This window comes from Sylvia atricapilla, chromosome 7 (genome assembly GCF_009819655.1).
Source record: "Sylvia atricapilla isolate bSylAtr1 chromosome 7, bSylAtr1.pri, whole genome shotgun sequence".
Lineage (NCBI taxonomy): Eukaryota > Metazoa > Chordata > Aves > Passeriformes > Sylviidae > Sylvia > Sylvia atricapilla.
In genome coordinates, this window is record NC_089146.1 from 3159221 (window position 1) to 3178670 (window position 19450).

Consider the following 19450-nt stretch of genomic DNA (forward strand, 5'->3'; position numbering starts at 1 on the left):
GGAGCACATAAAACTGTGCTCTGACAGTAATTTTTGCAAGCCTTCTCCAGATGGAAGAGTTGAGAATATTTTCATGCATATGTGGGAGTTCACTTGGCTCAGTTCAGCTTTGTCTTTCTGTCATAAGGCAGATCCAACCACCTTGTGCTGTGGAGCTGTTCCTCCAGTACAACCAGCACAAGGAAAAGGGGCAAGAACTCCTGTTGGGTTTTTGTATTTATGTTACTGTGTACAATTACACAGTGCATTATGAAAAAGAGAGTGTGATTTTCTGTTTTGGGGTCCTTATTCAGAGAATTTCTGTATCAGATCCTTGAATCCAACTCATCTGAAAGAACATAACTGTATGGTTCTGAGTAAGGGCATCAAGTAGGGATAAATGATGAAGGGTTTTTTTTACCTAAATCAAATTGTTTATGTTGCCAGCAATGCAAAAGGTGCAAGGTGATGCTGCTGCATGAAAACTTCAGTCAGTGGAATACCAGGGAAAGCTTTTTACACGAGTTCAGATTTAGAAATCCTTAAATCTTAGTACATGGCACGTTTCACCCCAAATCACTAACACTGGCAGTGGAGCCAGATACTGATTAATGCAAACCCCAAATGACTTGCCCACTGAAGTCCTCCCCAGTGTTAATTAGCAGCGCTGGGGGAGAGCCCAAGGGGAGTGTCTTACCCGTCGTAGAGGTTGCAGGAGTCTATGCAGGTCCTGCCCCTGATGAAGCGCTTGCAGGACAGGCACTGGTCTGGCCCTGGCCCCCAGCAGCCATCACTGGAGCACAGCTCATTGCACACCATCCCATCAGCAGCTGCAGAGAGAAGGGGTGCTGTCAGTAAAGAACACAGCCCTCCCAGATCCGAGGGAAAATATTCTGTCAGTGTTCCGACACGCTCAGAAACGCCGCCGGAATGTCCTCGTTTTCCAGACACAGGACAGAAAAAAAAGCATAAAATCACCATCATGCCACAACACAAACACACAGAGCACTCAGCTGAAAGATCCTACACACTCCTGGTCTGCTCCTTTCAGAAAAAACTGAGTGGGAAAAAGACTGAACAGAGTGCTGCAAGGATGATCAAAACCAGAGGAGAGCTTCTAAACCAGGAATAAACAGAGATGCAGCCTCAGAGGTGGGGGAGAAAAAGGACATGATTAAAGCTTCTAAAATCCTGAATGGCAAGGAGGAAGTGTGTAAGCATGAAACAATTGTTCACTGCTTCTTCCAAGTCCCTCATGGGCATTCAAAGAGACAGGAATCCAATAGGGTTAAAATCTGAGATTTTTTCTTCATAGAAAGTAAAGATCAACCTGTAGAATTCCCTGACACTGGGCCCAGTAAATGCCAAAAATTTAAAGGATTCAAAAACCAGTTGTCTGAATCCACTAAAGGTCCATTAAACTAAAACATAAAATGTTACCTATGAATTGAGGACTCTCTGAAATAAAACTTACGGACAATGGGGAAAAAAATTGAAGGGAAGAAACCATTCATTGTGATTTTTAAATTATTTATTTATATTATTCAGGTGTAAAAGCACCTGAAGTGCCAAAAAGGCTTTATATAAAAACCCTCAAGCCCACACCAAAATACACTATGAACCAAGGGTTAGAGGGAAAGTGTTTCAAACAGTCTAAGTCTGTGTTTTTGTTTTATATAAATCATTCTCTAGGTAGATATCTGGGTGATGTGACAGATGGAGAAAATGAGCAAAGAGCAAAAGGAAACACATCAACTCTCCAGCATCCGAAGAATATCTGGGGGCACTTTCAGCCTAACCCTGGCATGTGAAAGGACAGAATTAATTTGAATTTATCTTTTGTACAATGCAGTGTTTTACACAAATGGATTACACACTGGACTGAGTAAACCAAACCCAGCAAGGACCTGAAATATCAGAGATGGCAACAATACAGACACTTGTTTGCTTTTTAAACCACTGGAAACAACTTAATAGGAATAAAAAATGAAAAAGAGGTGGTTGAGTTCTACCACCTTCTCCAGTACTGTCTTACTCAATACACCACAAACAACCTCAGGCATGAGAAGCCTGAGCTTGTTTTATCAAGGCTGGGATTTAGGTGTTTTTTTTTTTTTTATTTCTGTATCACACATCCTTTTTTAATACCAACATCCAAAATGTATTCAGCAGTATCTTTCTGGTTTTTCTTTCACCTCAAAGCTCAAATCAGGTACAGCCAAATAAAAAATTATTTCATTTAGGGGTCATTTCAGGTGCTCAGTACGCATAAAGTGTATTAATGATCACAAATTCCAGGGCAGCAAGAGGGACTCAGGAGGTCATTTCAGAGATGCCTTGTCCTCCTTCCCTGATGAGCCAGCCCAGCAAAGCCAGGATGAGCAGGGACACAAAACTCAGCTCCTCATTACTGTCCTAACCTGACTTGCTTTTCAGAATAACTATCAGATGTCAGCAGTTCCACGATGCTGCCACTATTTGCCTGAACCTGAAAAAAACCCCCACAAACCCAGAAACTATCCTAGTTACAATTAAATAAGCTTTTTATATAGTTTCATATTGGTTTTGTCTTCTAATCAATGACTCATTTTAAATCTTTGTCAAGCAACAAACTAAAACTTAACCTGGTTTGGAGATCCCTTTGTTTCTCATTTTTAATTTTAAGAATATTGCTAGCTCTTCTGATTTTGTTTTCCACACTCATCACAGAGAGGCAGTTCCCTGTTTGCTTTCTCACCTTCTTCAGTAACTTGAAATTGTGATTTACTACTAGTGATTTCATTTCTTTTCATCTTTCTCACCCTTCAAACTACTCTGAGATCAGAATTTATTTGCACAGACAGAGTATTTCACTAAAATATCTGGGATATTATTACAAGATAGGTCAGAAATTACAGTGAATAACTGTATACAAATAAAAAGGGAGCTTTTCAAAAAAGAAAATCATGATTACCCCATTGAAATGTAGCCAACACAGTAGTCTTATGAAACAAGCAACAGAAACTAAAAAATTACCATTTCCTCCTGAAGTGTTTTCATAAAATAATCTTGGCAAGGAGGGAGTGGCTGTTTTGACAACTTGCAAAAACTCATTTCTCTCGCCTTTCTCTTCTTTAATTGTGGGGATGGCTAAAGAAACATTTCAAATTTTGACACATTATTTGGCATTTCCATGGGCTGAGCATGTTCTGCAGCTCCAGCACATCACATGTGGAAAGAAATAACAATAATGTTCTTGACAGGAACTGGATTTTGTCAGGAGTTTTTAAGGAAGGGCTCATTCTTTATTAATGGGGCCACACAGATTAGAAGCAGAAAGGCTCAGTGTTTCTCCCCAATCTAAATAAACCACAAGAAAATTAGCTACTAAAAAAAAGAAAAAAAAATAAATTTGGCTATATGCTTCTGGGCCTGATCCAAAGCTCCATAAACTGAATAGAAAAACTCCTGCAGACTTCAATTAGCTTTACATCATGCTAAATAATGAATGTAATCATTTATTCAAGTTGTTAATTGGTGGCTAGATTAATATAATTCATAATAATCACATCAGTAACAACCTTTGCCTAGAAGGGTGTCACCTTACACTGCAGGCGAGGCGTCACTAAAGCTGAGAGAATTGTCCACGTAACTTTGGGTAAAAGAACTTTTTTTTCCTGCAATTATTTTGTGTGCACTCATATTTTACGAGTCACCTCTGACTGTTTCATTAAAAAAAAAAAAAAAAAAAAAAAAAAAAAAAAAAAAAAAAAAGGCAGACTTTTCACTTCTGCATGGAGCAAAAGCAAAATCTACCCACCCATTCTCTGTTCCCTGTGCACATGAGCTTGGACACTGACATTTCTATCCCTGAAAAACACAAAGCACTAGAGCATCCTGAGGGTTTATGGATTTCCCTTTTTTTTTTTTTTTAATTAAAAACACACATATGTGTTTTTCTCCTGTATTTTCAGTATTCTACAAAAATCAGCCTTTGCCTAGGCTTTTAACCTATTTAAAAAAAACTGTCTTGGAGGCAGTGAAAGCTTTGAGGACTATTTCAACATTGTTAAGAAGTGGTATAAACAGCAAGATCAAATAATTGAGGGTATGAGGAATATAAAGACTATTTTGCATGCTGGAAAATGTTGTAGCACTTTCCACTGGCTGAAGTGGAAGCAAAGAGGAATTATTGCTGTGTGAGACATGAGGCCTGTGCTCCACCTTACTACTGCTTAGTTTCTTTTTATATTAAATGTCTAGGAATGAAGGAAAGTGGATTGTTCTTCCATTAAATGCTGCATGATAATCAGACAGAGAGCCAATCTGAAGTAAGAAAACATCAGAGCACCAAGAGCTTGATTTTTCTCCCACAGTAAGCAGTTTTTCATCTGCTAGAGAGGAAACCTGTGCATTCTAGAAGGTTCACAAGTTCATGTATCTTCTGGCAAGATGGGACCGATTCAGATCTGGGAATATAACCTTTCATGAGCAACAAAACCTCGAGCTTCTTCCTTCTTCTGTTCTGTCAGCCCCAAAATTCCATACAGAAAATCTCAAAAGGGCTAATTCTTTCTCCATGCCATACAAAATACAGTTGTTAGTAGAGCACAAGCACAGAACCAGGTGGTTCCTCACCACATGATCCTGTTACACTGCAGGGGAAAGCAAAAAGCAGTGTCATATTCCTGTACCTTCTCGGCAGCACCTCTACTTCCCAATAAATACTCTATTTTTATAGTTGGCTATCTAAGAAGGGGCAGTCTTTTCTAAGAAGAAAAGCCCTACACCCTCAGGCACAGTCACAGTAAAAACTGCCTGCAGGGACAGCAAGCAGCATTTTCTTCACCTGCACTTTTTTGTAACTTGCACGTAAAGAAATAGCTTAATAAAATGAACACTAACAATCATTGAAATGCCACACAACCAAAACCACGTGGAGATTGACCAAACAAGACTTTGTACTTCCTGTGGCTCTTCTGTGGTAGGAGAGATTAGAAAAGTAACTGAGCCAAAGCTCCAGCTGTATTTCACCTAACAATGAAGGTACACTTACACTGTAGTGATGAGCACAGCCATTCACTCAAAACAGAACAGCACTTCAAAGGAATGGGAGGGAAAAAGAAAGAAATGAAATCCCTCAAAAAATAATAAACAAAAACCCCCTCAAACCAACAGAAAAAAGGAACTAAAGTGCAAGTCAAAAATAGGACCACAGCTTGAAAAAAACCCAAAGCAAACATTTTTGGCTGATCAGAGCACAAACATCAGCAATATCACTTAAACATAGAGCAATTTAATGAATCTCCTCTCCTGCAAGCAGTCTAACAGATGCTTAAAATGAACTGCCTTGCTGCTACAATATGCCTGTATTGATGCAATTTGCTGCCTGATTTCTATATAAACAAGTTATTTTATCTGCTGCAGAGCTTTCTTTGGCTTTTCAGTACTATGGTCTCAGCCCAGGAAGTGGCAGGTAAGCTTCCCTGAAGCAGTATTTTTTTTTTTCAGATAGGTCAAATATGAAAAAGGAGAACCTGGTGACCTAAAAGAGTCCCCAAAGCACCATTCTGGATTAAGGAAGAGCCACTTGGGCTGGGGGAAGCAGAAGATGCTAATCCCACTCCATAAGGAAAGGGCTGTAAAGTCATGAACACACCCTCCGAATTCCTATTTGTGAAACTGGATCATTCCCATCATGTTAAGGATGTAACTCACTCTCTCTGCTCCCGCCTTAAAACATTTCATTTTGCTGCTCGGGCTGGGCCAAGCCCCTGGATATAAATGCCCACAGTTGCCCTGGTGTCCATGGAACTCCCCAGGGCCCCAGCTGAGTTTGTGGCAGCCAGCAGCAGCTACTTACTGCAGTTCTCTGCCCTTTTGTTCCGGTGGATCACTGTCTTTTGGCTGGGGGTGCTGAAGAGGCTGCTCCAGTTGACAGTGTGGTAGTAGCACAGATTGCTGTTGTCTGTGATGTAGATGTTGCCAGCACTGATTTGCTTCAAGGACTGAAATTGCAGGGAAGTGATGCCTTGTTGCTTTAGGATGAGCAAGGAAAGGCCACTGGGATGAGAACAAAAGTGAGAGAGAATAGGAATTAGCTTCAGAAGGCACAACTTATCGTGTCTGGTAGGGAATTGCCAACGGGAATTAGTTCCAAGTGTCAAGATGATCTTCCTGGAAAAACTGAGAAATGTTCAGAAAACTTTTATTTTGTGGTAACACAAATATTTTATGAGTCAACATCCAGTTTTATGGCCTAGGAAGTTATGAGTCCTGCCAGGAGTGAGATACCACAAGCTGTGATGCTCATAGCATTAGGCCAGGTAACCCAGCAGAACTCCTCAACCAGTTTCATTTCAGCCATTAACAGATTTTTTTGAGATAATGCACTGTTAGGAAAGCTGAATGAAATTCAGGGTTTTTTTTCAACAGCATTAATACTATGATAGTTTATATGTGAAGGAGAAAATGACAAAGTCATGCAAAATGTATTAAAACATTTTCTGCCAGACATCAAATTAATGTCATTTCAAGTAATACAGGAAGAAATTGTTATTTTCATGGATTTTTTTTTAGCCACTTTCTACATTTCATTTTTCTTCGGTTGTAATATGCTGTTATCGCCTTTCTTCATCAAAGGAACAGTAAATGATTGTCTGAGCAACATGAAAATGACTGCACATATTTTATGACTGAAGATTAGTGAAGACAATATCCAGTTTCTGGGCATCCTTTAGGTTATTGTATTTTAATGATGATAATTGTTTTCCAGCTGTTCCAAATAAAAGTTGTGCCTTGGAACAGAGTGCAGGGCTGTAATTCAACCTCAAGGTTTCACTGCTATTCATATTCTGCTCAGGTTGCTGTTTAAGATGCCAGCAGAATCCCATGCCTGATTTACCCTATCTCCAAAGAGGGGATCCAGAGCTTGCTGTATAAATTGCTCAGGTACTTCCTTGTGCTTCCCCCAGCATTTCTCACCATGTTTTCTTCTCCTCAAACCGATTTATCCATCTGAGTTTTCACACAGAAACATCTCTGGTAAAAATGTCACCAGAGAGCTCACTAACACCTCACCTGCAAGGTGCCTCAGTGATTTCAATGTCCTTCCACCTCTTACCTCTTCTTAAAACCACTTTGTTGTTTTGCATGTGAGCCTGCAGTCTAATCACAACCACATAAACTCCCAATAATGAGGCTGAGTTCTGTGATTCATTCCTTTCAAACTATGTTTCTTCACAAGGTATTTTAAACCATAAATGTAAGTCCCAGGCAATGAGGTAATAGCCATGAACCAAGACTCTTTTTTAAAAATAATTATATTGAGAAGGTATTACTCATAATAAACAACTGATTAGCAAAGATACTGGTAATGAACACCTTGGTAACAGAGGAAAAAAAGATTAATTTATGATGTCCTTCCCAAAGGATGTTGCATTCTCTGTTACTGAACAAAGAATCACAGAACAACAATAAAAAAATTATTCCACCGACAGAGAAGTAAGTACCTTACCTATAGAGAGCTCTCCCCCCGATGGTAACCAAGTTAGAAAACACCCTGAAGTCTGTCATATTCTCAGGCCACGACTGTATGTTCAAATACCCTGAAGGAGGAACAGGCAAACATGTGAATGCAAATGATTTCAGCCCTGTGTGAGTTAGGACTGCTGTAGCCTATACAGCAAAGACAGTGCCAGCTTGAGGAAAAGAAATAAATAAGGAAAGCTGCAGACTCTCAGGCTGCTCACCACCAGCTCCTCCCAAAAAGAGAAGTTGTCCTGATGTCTGAGGTGAGGACTGTTCACTCTCTGCACAAGTTGTTTTGTGCTGTGCAGAGCTCCTGAGAGGGCAGCTCCCCACGACTTGGATTCAGCACTGGGCTGAAATGCACAGTTAAGCACAGGGGTAATTCCACTTCAGCAGCAAGGCTGAGACTGTCAATTACTGCATTTAGGAATGGCAAATAACACACAGGCAGAGGTGCCAGATTATCTTTGACATTAATTAGGAAGAGATTAAGAGTTTACTCTCATTTTTAATCCCACCGGTTCGCTGAAATTCGCAGTTTGGAGAGGCGAAGCATGCTGAGCTCCACACAGCTACCATCAAGCTGTGGTGCACAAAGGTATTTTGGTGGGGTTTTTTGTGCATGAAATAGAACATTTTTTTTGCATTTCCCTACCTATATCTAATCAGAAAACAAATGAGAACTCAGAGCTGTAGTATCTCCCTCCTTTCTGCCTCGCACGGTGAAACAAGAAGCAAGATGCAAGAAAACAAAGTACTGAGTACCAGTTCTATGACCCCACTGAAAAGTCACAAAAAATGGGACTCACTCCCACCACATTATACATCTGTCTTTAAATTACAAAAGCTAACTTGCAGCAGCATCTTCTATTAGTCCAAGGGAAGGAGATGTAATGGCAGACTAGAGCTTTCAAATGCTTTCAGATGAAGAAAATGGTTCCCTACATTTCAGCATAATTTTCCTCACATTTCCCTCCCTTTGCAACACTTGTCCTACTTTGCCAAGAGGGGACCAAGATCCTTTGTCCACTTAGCATCTGCCATAATGGGCATCCTGTGTTCAAAGGACAACACACTGGTGAAAATCAACTGATACTGAAGTTTTCTGTATTAAACTTTTATAATAATTACAGCATGGTGAGCTTAATGAAGAAGAGTGCCTTGTATTCTTCAGAAAACCCAACACATGACAACTATAAATGCAAAGTGAGGATGAATTCTTTAATTCATGCAGATTATAGGAGATCAGAAGTGTGTTACCTGTTATCTCTCTCACTGTTTGGAAGATATTTAATTTCTCTGGATTGATGGCAGCGATGGTGTGATACGGGTCTCTGAAAGAATAAAATCACATCATGTGACACTCTAAAAGAGAAAAGATCAGGTTCTCAAAGCCATAGCATGTAGGAAACAGCATTAAGGTGCTCAACACTTTGCTTTTTTGAGGATATGCACCAAGCTTCTTCAGCCTGTTGTTCCTGAAGATCTGTGTCCAGCTTCTCCCACATCATCTTGAAGGAACATAAAGGTACAACTCATTCACATTTTAGCAAACATGCATGCTATGGAAACTCAAGTGATTCTAAACAACCATGAGTGACCTTCCTGGAGGAAATATGAATTTTCAGTGTTTTTTCCAGGAATGGTACAGCTGTGACATTGTGTACCAGGACTACAAAGCTGCTCCTGAAGGAGTGACAAGCCGTAAACAAAACAAAGCTAAGGGCATGCATGTGGCAGTTCCTGACATCTGAAGGGCACACTTTTTGCCAGGAACCTCTAAAAGGGACATCTGAAGGGCACACTTTTTACAAGCAACCCCTAAAAGGATCCTTTCCAACCAAGTTTGTCCATGAGAAAAGAAATAACCTCCAAAACTTTAAAATTTAAGCTTCAATGTGCCATAGTAAAAAAAAAAAAGATGAAGCTGACCTCAGTTTTCAGAGTGCCATCACTTAGTAAACGTGTTACTTTCCTCCCCTATTTAAAAAATCTACCAGAAGCTTAAACCAAACCAAAATTCCTCTGTAATGGCACGTTATGGGATTTTTCTGTGTTCTCTGAGAGCAGGAAACATCCCCAATAAATATGGAGCAGGCGTTTCCTCCTCTCCTCCTTCTGCTTTCCAAGACACGTGATTTTTGGAGCTGAAAGATGCAGGTGACCCACCTGGCTGTCTTTGGGGACAGGCCTCACTAGGCTGAGAGGTGACACACTGATGGGGTCACCTCTAACCACCCTGAGGTCAACTCCAGCCTAGCAGCAACAAAACGAGTTCTAGAGCATTAACAAAAAAGCCCAGTGGACCACAGAGGCATCAAACGTGTTATTTTAACAATGTAGGGCCCTCAGAAAACGAAATAACAAATTTTGACTACCTAACAGAAGCACAGCACTTTGCTTTCAAAATGCATTACCATCAAAACAGGAAAAGCCTTGCCTGCAATAAACATGAGGCAGCTAAATTTCACCTCTGATTTCTGAAGATAAAATAGCTTTAAAGATGCAGATATACATTTAAATCCCTTAAACAGCCAAATGTCTGATATTTATCAACATATAAAACTGTAGAATAGTATACATCTTAATTACTTTAAACAGATGTGTATAAAAGCATTCAGAATTACATATATATTTTTACATAAATTATAACAAATTCAACAAGACTTGAAGTTCATGTGCTCAGGAAAGAAATAGGCTACAGAACCACAGGATCAAAAAAATAGGACAGGATCAATTGCAACAGCACAGTTTCCAATGGAAACAACAACAAAAGAATCCTCTGCATCTTTCACCAAAATTATTCTCTGCCACCACTGAAAGTCTTCCAGTTCCCCAGAGAACCAGACTTTAACTCCCTACAATCTAAACCACTGAAAATTCATACTCTAAAATTTGCAGTTCATTGTGAATAAGTGAATTTGTGACAAAAGTTAAGTAAAAGTTGGAGAGGAAGTAAGTAAGACTGTTGCTTCTCTATACTGTTCATTTATCTAACAACACTACTCATGTAGTCAGTGTAATTTTTTTAATTTCCATTTCACATTGCTGCTCTGCAAAATGCAATTTAAACTTTAAATAAAAAAAGCTGTTTCAGAAATCTAGATATTTTCATTCATTCTCAAATCTTTTCTTATTTTAACCTCTACTAATATAATTCATACTGTAGAAAAATTTAGGGTTGCAGAGCTCAGTGCCCTCATACTTTAGGGTTGCTGAAGTGAGTTTTCTTCATCAAGAATGAGACACAAAGTTCTACACAGTTCCAACATTACATGTCCTACTCTTCTGTAAAATAGAAACAGAATATTTTAACTTTCTGCTTATAGTCCAAATTTAGATATTTTTCAGACAAGTACAATTTTATTCAAGGTTGGGTTTGGTTCTTTTAATTTAGACAGATTTTTTTAATGAGCTAATATAATTTTTCCTGCAAAAGCAGTTCTTATACTTGAAATTAAATTTCCTGCAATACACTGGATTAATCCACACAAAGTTTCTCATGGGCTCTAGCTACTTCTTTTGCATCTGCCTAATTTTTATTTTTCCTGTCCTGTGAGATTTACAGGTTTCCATCCAGCCTCTCGGTGGGTCATCTGGCCAGAGCAGAGCCATGTGACACTTTGAGGTTTTTCTGGACCTATTACAATAAACAAAATTTAAACCAAAATACTGGATTTTTACACCAGTGAATTCTGTGTGCCTCTGCAACTGAAACTTAAATAGATTCTCCAAACTGATGGACAAGAGGGCAGCTTTTGTGCGTGCGTGTGGACTGACAGCCACTCAGATTCTGACAAGTTATGCTAGGAGAGGCTGCCTCCCTGCATATCATTCTGCTGGCCATACAAAATTTAAACAAACTCATGGAAGGCAACTTCCTTTTCTCCCTTCTATTCTCCACCTTCTTTGTAAGCCAGTATTGAGAGTCTCATGAAGTACCCAGAGAATCATAGTTGTCTTTTCTCTTTTTAGTGCAAACAATTAATCCATCCTTTCTTTTCCTAGAGGTTGAATCTTAAGAATCAAGGCAGTGGTTTTCTCCACAATGGAAGGCAGAAAACTAATTTATCCTGGATCTGCTACTGCATAAAAGAAGCCTGCAGCCCTAATTCAGAGGGGGATGCACTTGGTTTCAGGTGGCACCATGACATAAGGTTTTGTCACTTACCCATGAATCCCAGTGACAAGGAAGATGAGGTTGCCATTGATCTTGGTACAGTTTACAAACTTGTCAATGTTGCTGGAATCCACTGTCTGAGCTGACACCAAACTCCCTGTCCCAATGCCATCACACGCTGCCAAAAACAAGGAGCTTGTGTAAAGAGCTAGGGAAAACAATCGCTGACTCAGGACACATTGGCCTTACAGACACGAGTCATTCAGGAGAGAGGTGTTAAAACAGCATCCTGCACCCGTATTCCCAAAGAAGCACATGCCAGTTTAAAACAAGCAGAGAGCTACAGCACCTGCCACAGAACCCTGGCACACAGGATGAGGCATTTCACGTGGGGTATAAAGGGGAGGATCAACCACACCAAATCCCAGCACACCAAGTCCCACTCAGCCCAGCCACGCCATTTCTTGGTGCACTGAGAAACTGAGGGGCCCTAACACTGATGGCTCCAGAGATCCCCTTCTCTGGTGGATTTAGGGAATTAACCATCCATGCCCATAAGGCCCTTTAAAAAGCTGTATAAATAACTTGTTATTTATCAGCTCAATCAGCAAGTTACTGGTGCCTGGAGAAACTGGCAGCCAGTGAGGAAACTCCTCTCTGTAGTCTGTGTATGTAACTTAGCTGCATTTTCTGGGACACAGGATGCATCCAGGAACAAACCCCTCATGACTTCAACCATATAATGTATTCTGTCTTCCTAACTGGGCTCCTGTGATGGCAACTACCAGCAGAAGCTTTTACAAACATGTGACAGCTTTCCTCCTGAGAAAAGTAAGGAATTCTATACCTGTGTTTTCAGGCATAAAACTATCTATTCAACAATAACAAAAGTATTTACCACAGTTAAGCCAGAAGTGGCTTCCATTAGGAATGAAAAGTGGCATAAACCCATGCAGGAAAACCTGTGATGCTTTGCTCCACAGACCTTCAAGCAAGGAGCAGAAAATCTCCTTGCTGGAGTCTAGAACAGCAAAGTGACCTGCAGATTTCAGTCTTACCAACAGAACCATCACTGGTCTGTGTTTGAGACACTGAGAAAGGAGGCAGAAGGTTCTGGGAAAGCAGAGACAGGGGAAGGAAATGGAAACCAAATGTTGTATTGACAAATATGAGACATCCCAGACACTGAAGTCAGGGGTTTTTGCATGGCCCCCTTCGGAATGACAAAAGGACAATGTCAAAACACCTCAGGAAACACCTGTCATTAAAATAACACAATGAAGAATTCTCCCAGATTTCTCTAAAACCAACCAAGAGAAATCCCCTTCATTTGTATCTAATAAAAAGTAATTGGTTTGGTTATATTACCATTACAACTTAATAAATTTTCACTCTGTTGTATGTGCTTGACACACAACCTACATAGCTCAAAGTTGTGTGGGTTTCAAAGGCTATTCATTTTCTACAACACACTCAATGAAGGGCAATTCATACCAAAATAACACCCTGTGCAAACTACTTCCAAGAAAATTTATACTGAGCCACTGCCTACCTTTAGGACAAATGTCAGTGCAGGGCTTGCACATCTTAATTCCGTTTTCTTCCACCTCCATCTTGGAGCTGGGACATGCCCGGACACAAGAGCTGGAATCTACCACAAAGTTGTCTGAAAAGAGAAAGGAGATATGGGCAGAAAGTGAATAAAAGTTGGGACATATTTTTGAGCTCTGTGTCAATACATTCATATTCAAAGTTCTGTGGTTTTAGAAGTGTGTAAGCAAAATAGGCACTATTTTGTGACTTACAAAATCCATGAACTGTCATCCCTCTTTCTCCCTCAATTTGACTTCATTATTTTTTGTAGGGAAAAAAAAAGTTACAGTAATTGGAGAGAAATAAAGCCAGGTAGTTTGTCCCATCTTTTTCATGCACCCAGTATACATCTGGGATAAAACAGTGCACAGGACAACGACAAGTATTTAAATTTTTTCCCAGTATAACAACAGCCAAAGGGAATAAGGACTGATCCTACCTAAGAAAATGCTTAATACTGATAAGAAAGGGGGGAAAAATGGTAAGTGTTCAATGAAGTATTTGGGCAAAGAATTATATCCCTTACAGTGCATGATATCAGGTTCTTAACAATCCAGTCTTGCTTCAAGAAACCCACCACAGGTTATTACAGGCAGAACTAGGCCCTGGTAGTCCCAGCCCCCAGCTGCTGTCAGTCCTCCACAGAGATTAAAAATTGGGATTTTGGGTTGGGTTGAATCATGGCTCCATTTAATACAGATCACCCATCCTTCTTACACATAAATCATGGATAAAATAATTAATGCACAACTGTAAACCTTCATGGAATGAAAGGGAGAGCAAGAATACTGTCTCCTTTATTATTCTTTCCAATTAAACCAGCAGATTCAAAGACTGTGTAAGTGATGACCCTGTAATTTTTTCTGTTAGTTGTCATCATCTGGCTGGTATCTCAGAAGCACGTGGGTTTTAAATGCATGGGATTCGTCTTTCTTTAACTCCCTCTTCCCCTCTAATTTTACTCTGGAGTTTTAAGACTGCATTCCTGTCTTACAGGTTTATTCCTCATTGGAACAGAACTGCTCTGGGTAACTTTCTGTCAAATCATCATTACTCCAAGTTAGGGGCATCAATATCATGACAGCATTTGGTTCCAGGTGCTGGTGATGGACTGGTATTTTTCTGAAGCAGAATTCACACCCTTTTACAATCCTACTGATTTAACTATCCATTTCCACTATTTCGGAATTTGCAAAGCATGAATGTAACAAGCAGTTGCCCATGAAAACAGAAACCACCTTTCTTTAGGAAAATCCCTCTGGGATCCTTGGGAGCCGTCAGCAGCACAAAATTGTCACTACCTTTAGTTATCACCTGAGTTATTTCAGGCTTGCTGTAAGCATGTGTGGGGTGCTCGGAGAGCTTGTGCCCTGCAGTCAGCTCTGGTTCTGTCACTGTTTTTAAGGCTCCCAAAATGCAAGTGCAGCTCCCCATCAGTGCAGGAGAAGGCAGAGAGCAGGGCAGGGAACACAGCACTCACGTGGGCACTTCTTGACGCAGAAAGCCCCGTAGGTGTACTTGGCATTGTGGTTGTGCTCCAGCTGGAAGGTGGTGGGGTTGTACACAAAGGTCTGGGGGCACTGTGTGACACAAGCACCACTGTCATTGAAATTCATACAGGCCTGCAAAAGGGAGAGACAAAAGTCAAGGGAGACAAAAAAAATAATACTGAATTAAATCATATTGCTGCTTTAGGGGTGGTTGTTAGTGGGTTTTTTTGTGTAAAAGATGGCCTTGATTGTTCAGACTTGCTGTGACAGTGAAGAATGTGATACAGAGCTCCCTACCATTCATTTTGGCTACTTAGATTTTCACAAGGATCTTGGCAAATTGGTGACTTCTCAAATTAGGGACTTTGGTGAGCCCCCTTAATTGGCAACAGTCGCCTGCCAAGACACTTCCCACAAAACCAAAACAACACCGTCATTTGTTTCATAACTACTCACAATCAACTAATTCTCAACTTGATAGGACATTCTGAAAGTGCCAAGAGTGAGCAGCTATTTATAATCGTCTAAGCAAACGTTAATGACTTTTTCAGACGTCCAACCCTTTAGGCTCCTTCCAGCATGACTACATCATCCAGCCCAAAGCTGTAATTCCCAATTAGGAGGCGAGAGGGATAAGAACATCTTTTGAGGCAGCACAGGAGGGGGCCTTTCCCTAAGTGGCAAGTTTAACAAGGTCAGTTGTTTCACACACTGAGAGGAAGAGAGGACTTTATCCCACTTAGCATTCGGGCTCTGCCACGCACAGCTGACAGAGGACAGGGCCCTGACAAATGAAGAGGCCAGTGTGTGGATAACAAAAGTAATGGGATGCAGGGAAAACAATTGACCGTGCAAGGTTGGTAATTAGGAGCAGAAAGGGCTGCCGATTTTGACATTCCTCATCAGCACACATCGCCTCTATGGTTTTAACCACAGATGATAAGAAAACTGCTGGGAGTAATTTCTACATCACAGTAATTTTCACAGAGCATACCATGAATGAAAAATCTGTATGAATGTGAAGGCTGTGGCCTGGCTTGGAACCTTTCTAGCAGTTTAAGCAGCCACTGTTACTGGGTATTGCCTCCCCACTAACCTGTAATAATCCAGGCTGCTTTAGAAGTGTTAGTCTAGGAGTGAATCCTTCTGGTCTTTTTCCAGGTTATTAAAACACAGATGGTTTTGTGCCTTTAAAGAGTCAACAAGTATAACAATAATATAGATGTCCTGTCCCCTTGCCTCCTGGGCTGGGACTGAGGGAAAAGAGAAAAAGATTCCTCTCTTCTGCTGATTTTACTAGCAGTACTCATCTCCATTTGGATCAGGAGCAGCAGGACCCTGGGACCTGTCATGCCAGCAGATTTCAGAAAGGAGAGGCTAATAATGTATCCAAGGACAAAATCTGCTGCTGAAAGGAACAAGCAGGGAGATCCATGATGAAAGCACTGTCCTACATGGAGCATGTGCTAAGCAAAACTGCTGATCCTGTCTCTCCTGCTCCTTTAAAATGCCTATGATAAAAACCTGACCGTTTTCTTTCATAGAAACAGATTTATCTTTTTTTTTTTTCCCCTTACAAAGATAACCACTTTACAAGTCCACCCAAGGAAGGGCATTGTGTTTTCTCTGGCTCCACTAGGCAGTCAACCAGACCCTCCCATGCATTTCAAGTTCTAGACCCAATTTGAACCCGAGATAAAAACATCAGTAAAACTTTGCTTTAGCATGTTTGCTGGCATTTATGTCAGATGATGATTACTGTCTTGCTTTTAGAACTGAATATGCAAATGACTGGATGGCAGCAGATGGAGGAGGATGGATGAATTTTATCTACAGATATTAAAACCGTATTTAGAACAGGATGCTGTTGCAAGATGCCATAATGCTCTAAAGGATTTGTAATGCTTCATAAGCTGTACTTTTGCTTATTAATAAATACTAATTTAGTTTGTTTCCTCAACCCATTTCTTACATGTTGGCTTAAAAGGTACTCCATCATGTACATGACAATTCTCTGATAACAGTTTAGCAAATACATAAAGTAAAGCGCACCAATTCTCCTTGGAGACATGGCAATTCTCAGGAAAAATTCATCTGGAAGATCTGGAAACTTTTAATTTATGACTGAAATGTTTTATATACATTTGTAATTGCTTCGATAATATATGCAAATTTCTACCATTTTGTGCTAAATGCTGCTAATTTGTGAATAAAAGCACAGAGAAACACACAGGGAAAATCCAAAGTTCTGTGTCTCACTGAAAGCTAAGCACAGTTGTCTATAGCCTAAAGGGTTACACTTTTCACCCACTGTGTCTAAGCAAGAAATGACTAGTCCTGAAAATTGCCAGACCCCTGCTGAATTTCTTTTACATTGCTCTGGGGCCAGAAGGGAATGAGAATAAACCCTGGGTGCTTCTCTGCTGTACCAGAAAAAACATACCAGTTGAGTTTTAGCATGCGTATTTCCACAGCTGCCACAACTCAGGAAGTCTAACTTTCAGGCTGCAGCATTGCACCACTCCTGCTGCCAATAACTTGTCCTTCGTGGGTGAGGGCTTGTCCCCAGACAGGTGCAAAGGAGAACCCTCTTATGGCAAAAACCAGACCTTTTTAAACATTTAGGCCTTTACCAGTAACAGTTTTAAATCATAACAAACATAATTCAACCAAGCACCATACACCACAATATGAACATGTAATGGTTCTATAACTCGCTTTTCTACACCTAATTCAGATGAGTCACTTTCCTTTTATACTTAGCCACGATTTTACAAGGCCTTCCTTATATAAAGTTTTACTTGCCAGTAGCAGTCCTTAACCTTTGACAAAAGTTACATCAGCTCTGAGGACGTTCCTCAGTGCTCATTTGGGAAGGATGACTGCATTTTTCCTCTTCCCTTTACCTATTCATATTGCACATGACAGAAGAAAGACTGGTATTTTCCTGTCTCTCTAGTTCAAAGCCAACAGAGAACTCCCAGGGACTGCTGGATGAGCCACACCATATGTGCTGAGCATTTACTTGTGAAAAGCCACAGAGAACAACTTCAGTAAATCCTGTTGGTGGCTGTCAGGCCACCACGACATTTCATCAGCAGCCAAAGAACAGCATTTAGAGTGTGCTTTGGAAGCACAAAACCAATCACTATCAAATAGGCAGGCCCAGCCAGGGAGAGATTCATTCTTGCCAGTTCATTATGAGTCACTTGCCCACAGTTTCAATATAAATGCAGTTTTCCATTCCCTCCTCCCAGCCCCACCTGGCAGTCAGCTTCACAGGTATTTGTCTCTCTGAACATGTGGGTACCTTTGAAAGCCCCCTCTCTATGCAGGTTCTAATTCTAGGCTTCTTTAGACCTAGGTTTGCTTCTCCTGAAACCCTTAGCAAAACTTGTCTCATCGACCAAGTGAGATGAGCTATGCATTCTTTTGAGATCAGTTTTGGGTTCTAAAGCTGCTAAAACTCTTAGAGAAAAAATGGAATAGAAGCAAGACAGATTTTCTAAAGGCATAGATATTTAGATTGTCCATTTCTTTAGAGAAAAAGCCATTTCTTCTTTCCATCTGAAGCACACACACACGATAACATGCATTTGAGGGAGACTGTTTTGGGAACCACATTATTTCCATCTCCATGAAGAAGAATGTCCAGTAAAAAAGCTGAAGTTAATTTAAGTCTGGCAGAGACAGGGAATGCCTTGCACAGAGAAGCTAAATAGAATTCTTGACTTTCATATGAAAAGCACACAGAGCATTAATAAAAACCACGTTCAAATATAATGATGAATACTTCTAAAAATTTGCTCTCACCTCTAAATGCTAATTTTGGAAAAGAAAAAGAAAAAAAAAATCACAGAGATAAGCATAATAATGATTCCAAATCTGCATTTACAAATCCCATAGATCTGTTAATGGGTAACATTAAACGATAACATTAAACGATGCTAATAGGAGCTGAAAAATGCTAAAGTTTGCACGCTGAATCTGCGAGTGCGCCTGCAGCACATCAGAAGGGACAAACCACTGAATTTCACGGATTAAAGCATTGAGAAGCCGCAGAGTGACCGGCAGGAAGAATAACCCAGAAGTGGCACGTACAAAGCAGTCGGTGTCCTTGGGTCCGGAGCAGCCGCCGGCGCACTCGCGGTGGCAGCAGTCGCTGACGTAGGGCCCGTAGCAGCGGCCGTCACACTGCTCCGCACACACCGTCTTCGTCACTGCGGGGACACCAAAGGGACAGTGTCACGGGACAGCCACGGACACACACAGCTGCTCCCGGGGGAGCACCCACAGCGGGCTGCAGAAACCCCCAGCAGGGGGGGAACGGCCTCCAGGGGGCTGGCACTGGGATCCAGGACACCTGCAGGACACCTGGATTCCAGAATATCTGCAGGACACCTGGACCCAGAGTGTCTGCAGGACGCCTGGATTCCAGAACATCTGCAGGACACCTGGACCCAGAGTGTCTGCAGGACGCCTGGATTCCAGAACATCTGCAGGACACCTGGACCCAGAGTGTCTGCAGGACGCCTGGATTCCAGAACATCTGCAGGACACCTGGACCCAGAGTGTCTGCAGGACGCCTGGATTCCAGAACATCTGCAGGACACCTGGACCCAGAGTGTCTGCAGGACGCCTGGATTCCAGAACATCTGCAGGACACCTGGACCCAGAGTGTCTGCAGGACGCCTGGATTCCAGAATATCTGCAGGAAACCTGGATTCCAGGATGCCTGCAGGACACCTGGATTCCACAC

The 19450-nt window shown here is 41.1% G+C and overlaps 1 protein-coding gene across 1 annotated transcript in view; it reads right to left on the reverse strand.

The window, feature by feature from the left end:
• Positions 1-19450, reverse strand: part of ERBB4 (erb-b2 receptor tyrosine kinase 4) — a 376355-nt gene that overhangs the window by 134061 nt on the left and 222844 nt on the right. The window contains exons 6-13 of the mRNA XM_066322426.1: positions 18793-18911; positions 14682-14823; positions 13161-13274; positions 11660-11786; positions 8749-8822; positions 7475-7565; positions 5822-6021; positions 677-809 (exon numbers count right to left, since the gene is read on the reverse strand). Coding sequence (XP_066178523.1) covers positions 677-809; positions 5822-6021; positions 7475-7565; positions 8749-8822; positions 11660-11786; positions 13161-13274; positions 14682-14823; positions 18793-18911 — 1000 coding nt within the window. The remainder of the gene's footprint in view (positions 1-676; positions 810-5821; positions 6022-7474; positions 7566-8748; positions 8823-11659; positions 11787-13160; positions 13275-14681; positions 14824-18792; positions 18912-19450) is intronic.